At 55.9% G+C, this 5,418-nt stretch overlaps 1 protein-coding gene across 2 annotated transcripts in view; it reads left to right on the top strand.

The window, feature by feature from the left end:
- Positions 1-5,418, top strand: part of MROH2A (maestro heat-like repeat family member 2A) — a 60,080-nt gene that overhangs the window by 16,343 nt on the left and 38,319 nt on the right. Inside the window, exons 6-11 of one of the 2 annotated variants that reach the window (XM_011929632.1) lie at positions 2,101-2,199; positions 2,979-3,130; positions 3,596-3,713; positions 4,728-4,855; positions 5,076-5,154; positions 5,289-5,402. In XM_011929632.1, the coding sequence (XP_011785022.1) occupies positions 2,101-2,199; positions 2,979-3,130; positions 3,596-3,713; positions 4,728-4,855; positions 5,076-5,154; positions 5,289-5,402 (690 nt within the window). Of the gene's footprint in view, positions 1-2,100; positions 2,200-2,978; positions 3,131-3,595; positions 3,740-4,727; positions 4,856-5,075; positions 5,155-5,288; positions 5,403-5,418 lie in introns of both variants that reach the window. The other variant, XM_011929631.1, reaches the window with a different exon arrangement.

The raw sequence follows: 5,418 nt of genomic DNA, 5'->3' as shown, positions 1-5,418 counted from the left end.
TCCTTCCTTCCTTCCTTCCTTCCTTCCTTCCTTCCTTCCTTCTTTCCTTCCCTCCCTCCCTCCCTCCCTCCCTCTTTCTTTCTTTCTTTCCTTCCTTCCTTCCTTCCTTCCTTCCTTCCTTCCTTCCTTCCTTCCTTCCTTCTTTCCATCTCCATCCTCCCTCCCTTCCTTTCATCCCAGAAGCATGCACTGAGCTCCTACTCCACGCAGGCCTTGTGGCAGGTACCTGGCCACTACAATAAGTAAGACACGCATGGCTCCTGTGCTCAGAAAGGACCAACAGGCAAACAAGGAAATAGATGTTTATAACATGAGGTGACGGGTATGAAGAGAACAGCCAAATGGGCATTTGAGATCTGGCTAAGGGAGGGGACCCCATCTCTGCAGCCTTTAGTGAGGTAGCGATATTTCAGCTAAGACCTGAAGGCGGAGAGGAGGACGTCCATGTGAAGCATGGGATGGGGAGAACATTCCACAGGGAGAGAACATTGCAGAGGCTCTGGGGTAGAGAAGAGCTTGGATTCTCTGAAGAGCTGAGAAGTGGCTGTGGCTGGAGTTAAGGAGTGAGAGGAAGATGAGGGGGCGAGTCAGGCAGGGCCTTGGGTACGTCACCTGGGGCACTAGGAAGCTATCAAAGCATGTTAAGCTTCAGGGTCGCCTGGTGAATGTAGGTTCTGGGAAGGCCTTTCTGGCTGTTGCCTGGATGGAGAGGACTAGGAGGTGGGTACTTGTGCTGTTGGCTGGGCTGGGAAGCATGTGGTGAGGGGTGACAGGTGGGAAGGGGCTCTGAGACGGGACCTGCTGAGGGTGGGGGAAGGAGAGGACGCAGCAAGCCACTGGGAGCGTGTTGACCTCCTTTCCGGAGCTAGAAGCACTGAGAGTTAGGAGCTCAAGTGAAGAACTTCGAGCTGTGTGTGGAGCTCACGTTACCTGTGGGAGGCCCCAGGGGGGAGGCGGAGGGGGCAGTTGATTTGTGATGCAGAGTTCAGAGGGCAGGTCTGGGCTCAGCTTTGGTTCTTGGTGACCTCAGAGTGTAGGTGATGTTCAAAGTCATTGATACCGGGAGTGAAAGTAGAGAGAGGACCCAGCCCAGAGGGGTCCTGACATTGGCAATGCTCAGGAGGAGTCGTAAGAGACAGCGTGGAATGTGAGGCCTGGCACAGGGAGAGCAATCTCAAGGAGCGGAGGCCCCCGTGATGCCCATCCTGCCAAGTGGTCCAGTCAGATGAGACTGGAGAAGGTGGAGTTGGAAGAGCTTCATGGCTTGCTGGGGATAAAGGCCTGGATGGAGTGGGACTGGAGGAAGGGAAGGCAGGCCTGGAAAGAGGACAAGGGACAGCAGCGAGGGGGCCTGTGGAGGGAAGGGAAGACATCGGCCTGTTGGGTGCTCATGCCAGAGGCCCAGAAGAGAGGGACACGTGGATGACGCTGGAGGGAGGGGGCCCAGCCAGGGGAGTCATGTGGGTTCTATTATTATTTCATTAGTATACATATATACAATCTCATTATTAGGGGCGGTGCACTCAGGGCGGGTGGAACGGAGGGGCCTGCCTCCTGTCACAGGGTGGCCTGTTATGGCTCCTTTTCTTCCCATTCTCTTTTGATTCCTTTCTCCATCTGCTCTTTTTCTTTGCTGGCCTCATGCCTTCTCTCAGTTTCTTGCTCTCACCTGCTGTTTCCCTGCTTCTGTGTTCACCCAAGAACGTTTGTGGGACACCTGAAGGAGGCTGGCCTGCATCCCGGAGGACGAATGCACTCTGGGAGCTGCTTCTTTCTGCTTCCTGCCCACCCTTCCCTGGGGGCTCCTCTGTCCTCTCTTCCCTCCCTCTCTCTGACCTCCTCTTCCTTCTCCTGGTCCTCTCTCTTCTTCCCTTTCCTCCCCTTTTGCCTGGCTTTCTTCCTTTGTCACCTGCGTCTAGCTCACATTTTAATGCTTTTCTGACTCCCAGACTATTTCCTGGGCCCCAGCCAAGGCAGAGGGCTAAGCCAGCTCTGGACTGTCAGGGGTTGGAGGTGGGGGGCAGCAGGGTTGTCCTCTCTGCCTTCTTCATGTTCACCCCCAGCCCCAACTCCCTGTAATGATCCCTCACAACCTCACAGTGTTTGAGTTCATGCCATACATGGGCATCACCCTGGCTACCATATCCACCATGCTGAGACTTGCCAGTGAAGCCAAGATACGCCAGGCGATCTGTGGTGGTGAGTGTCCCACTTGGGCCTGCAGGTCTGGCTCCATCAGGGCACCGGAGGGAGACTGCTGGGTAAGGAGCAGATGGAGGGGTTGTTGAAAAAGAGGTGCCCTGGTCATTTGTTCTCCAAAGAAGTTTGCTTAATCTTTTACTTTGTGTGGCCTCTGATTGGCTCCCTGGGGCACAAGAGGCTGAGACCTAGCGGGGGCCTTTTAGAAGATCCCAGCTTAGACGGAAGAAGCTGCTACTGTGACTCCATTTAACTTGTTTTGTAGTTAAGCACTTCAGGAGACCGCAGAACAGCAATGAGCATTCACAAGAGAGGGAGATGGGGGAAAACGGCTCCACGTGAAGCTTGACGGGGCCTGGTCTTAGATGCGATTTCAATCTGATCACTTTGCCCCAGATTTTGATTACTTAATGTTCTCGTGGGCTTATAAAAAGCCCTAGTGCCTGAGAAAAAGAGGGCCACATGTGTTCACTGTTCACTGCCCTCTGACCTGGAATCCGCAGGATGTGGCAGGGTCATACTCCAGGCCTCGCCCTTGACCCCGTCTGTGTCCTTGAAGGAGAGGGACTCAGACACCCCTGAGTGCTCGGTTCTCACACACACAGGCACGCACAGTAAAAATGAAGGTGCTGTGGGGGGCTGGGAGGGCAGGGTGCTGCCTGCTCGCTATGGCAAGGCATGAGCACTCCTTCCGGGGAAGCTGGGCTGGGAAGACTTGGTTCTGCTTCCAGCCCCTCTGGCGCCAAGTGCATCCCCCGCCCCCTCGTTGCCATTGGTAGCCATGGAGACCTTCTGTGAGACGGTGCAGTTTTATCTGAAGCACCTGGAGGAGAGCGTGTACCCCGTGATGACTGAGGAGCAATTTGCCCTGAAGGTGTTTCCCATGTATCGCTACTTTGTGACGGTGTGGCTGAGGCACCACAACCCCGAGGTGAGATGCGCCCCTCTTAGGAGGGCCTGGTGGTCCCCAGGCCACAGCTCCCCAGCCTGTGGGGCCGGGAGGTGCTGAGAATTCATGGATGTTGAACAGCTGGGACCTAGGCGCCTCATTCATGAGGCCAGCCTTGAAGGTTGGTAATAATCCTGAGAGCACTTGTTACATGCTGGGCCCTCTACCAGCATCTTACCCATGGGAGCTATTTTCACACCCCTCTGTGATATAGGACTGTTTGACACATGCGGAAACTCAGGCACAGAGAGGTTAAGTACCTGCTCAAGGTCATGTGGCTGCTAAGTGGGAGGGACTCAAACCCGGCCGCCTGTGCACAAAAGGCCTTGCTCTGCTTCGGAGGCCCCTTCTGTCCTGTGTCCTCGGATTCTGTGGGTGGGGCCGAGGTCACTGGCCTTGCTGGAGGATCGTGAGACAATGAGTCCAAGAGCTGGTTTCCGGTGGCAGGTGAAGCTGGGGGTGATGAGGTCCCTGAAGCCCATGCTCGGCCTCCTCCTGCCCAACGATGACCTGCGGGAGCAGGTCTATGACTACATCCCCCTGCTGCTGGCGGAGTACCAGGGCGGCCTGGAGGCGCTCTTCATCACACAGGTGAGCGGCCAGGCAGCCATGGCTCTGGGCAGGAGGCTTAGGGAACTGGGGGCTCCCAAGTGTTTAAGGGGTATGAGTGGAAGCCGGGGGGGATGGCAGATATTTTGATGCTGTGTCAGCAACCCGACATCTGTGCCCTGTGAGGGGCGTGGAGCCTGGCACACATGGGAAATGAACACTGCCCTTCCGGGTGGAAGGGACCAGGTGCTGGTCCTGGAGGTCAGAAGTCCAAACTCAGGGTGTCGGCAGCGCTGTGCTCCTTCCGAAGGCTCTAAGGAAGCAAGCGCTCTTGCCTCTTCCAGCTTCTGGTGGCCCCACATGTTCTGTGACAGTGGCAGCATCACTTCGATTTCTTCCTTCCTCACTGTGTGGCCTTTCCCCGTGTGCCCCTCTGTGTCCTCTTCTTACAAGGACACCTACCCAAAATCCAGGATGATCTCACCTTGAGATCCTGAACTAATTCCATCACAAAGACCCTATTTCCAAATAAGTCACATTCTCAGATTCTGGGCGAGCCTGAATTTTGGAAGGACACCAGTCAACTCAAGGCAGCCTTGGTAAAGGGGTGAGATGTGCGGGAGGGAGCTGTCGCAGTGTTCCGAGTGGAGCTGGGGCTGGGGCTGGTGCCCATGTAAAGGGATCACTCATCTATAAGCAGGGTGTGAGTATCAGCTCTTAAAGCAAGTAGTGGAAAGGGATGTGACTGATTTAGGAGCCATTTGTAGATCATTCTGGCTAAAGAATGGGATTCACTTTTAGGTGAAGGAGGCCTCAAATGCCAAACTCAGCAGCCTAGCGCAGCACTTCCCAAGCCTTGCTGTGGTTAGGAATGACCTGGGGGCTGGGTGAAATGCAGGCTTGGATTCAGCAGGACTGGGGTAGGGCCTGAGAGTCTGCATTTCTAATCAGTTCCCAGGGAATCCTGATGCTCAGTGGGTCAGTGTGCCCCTGAGTAGCAAGGGTCTGGAGTTTGACCTTGAGTTGGTAGAAGGTCACCTGCCACCATCTGCCTATCCACTGCAGGTCTTGAGGCAGATCCTGGAAGTGTCAGTCATCACCAACACCCCCGTCCCGCAAATGCAGCTACACACCATTTTCACAGAACTGCATGTCCAGGTGAGGCCTGCAAGCTCGGCTGGACAAGGGCATTCTCTGGGTGGATCAGCAGGAAGCTTGTGGCGGGAGGTGGCCTGGCCCACAACTCACTCGTGTGCCTCCTGTATCGGATGGGATATGAGGCTGTAATGCTCATGCAGCCCCAGGCATGGTCAGCTGAGCTGTCCCTGCACCTGTGTCCCTGTGATTTCCTCCACCCTCACTGCCCGTCCCTCCCCAGGTGTGCAACAAGGCCCCGGCCCAGCATCAGTACAGCAGCCAGAACCTGATGGAAATGGTGCACTGCTTCGTAGCCCTCGGTGAGGCTCTGCGGCAGGGTGCTCCCCGCCTGCCCCGAGGACTGCAGGGGGCCTCTAGGGGTCCCAGCCCCTCTGAGCGCTGGGCCTGCTCTGGACCCGGTGAGCATGACTAAAGCTGTGCTTCCACTCTGCAGCTCGCTCCTACCCCAAGGAGCTGATGAAGTTCTTCTTCAGCCAGATGGAGACAAACAAGGAGGCCGTCCGCGTGGGGACTCTGAATCTGATTAGGGCTATAGTGAGCGCAGATGGTGAGCAAGGCAGGGC

The sequence above is a fragment of the Colobus angolensis genome, unplaced genomic scaffold (assembly GCF_000951035.1).
Source record: "Colobus angolensis palliatus isolate OR3802 unplaced genomic scaffold, Cang.pa_1.0 Scaffold82, whole genome shotgun sequence".
NCBI classification, from domain to species: domain Eukaryota; kingdom Metazoa; phylum Chordata; class Mammalia; order Primates; family Cercopithecidae; genus Colobus; species Colobus angolensis.
The sequence above is the reverse complement of the archived record's forward strand: the minus strand, read 5'-3'. Positions and strand labels throughout refer to the sequence as shown.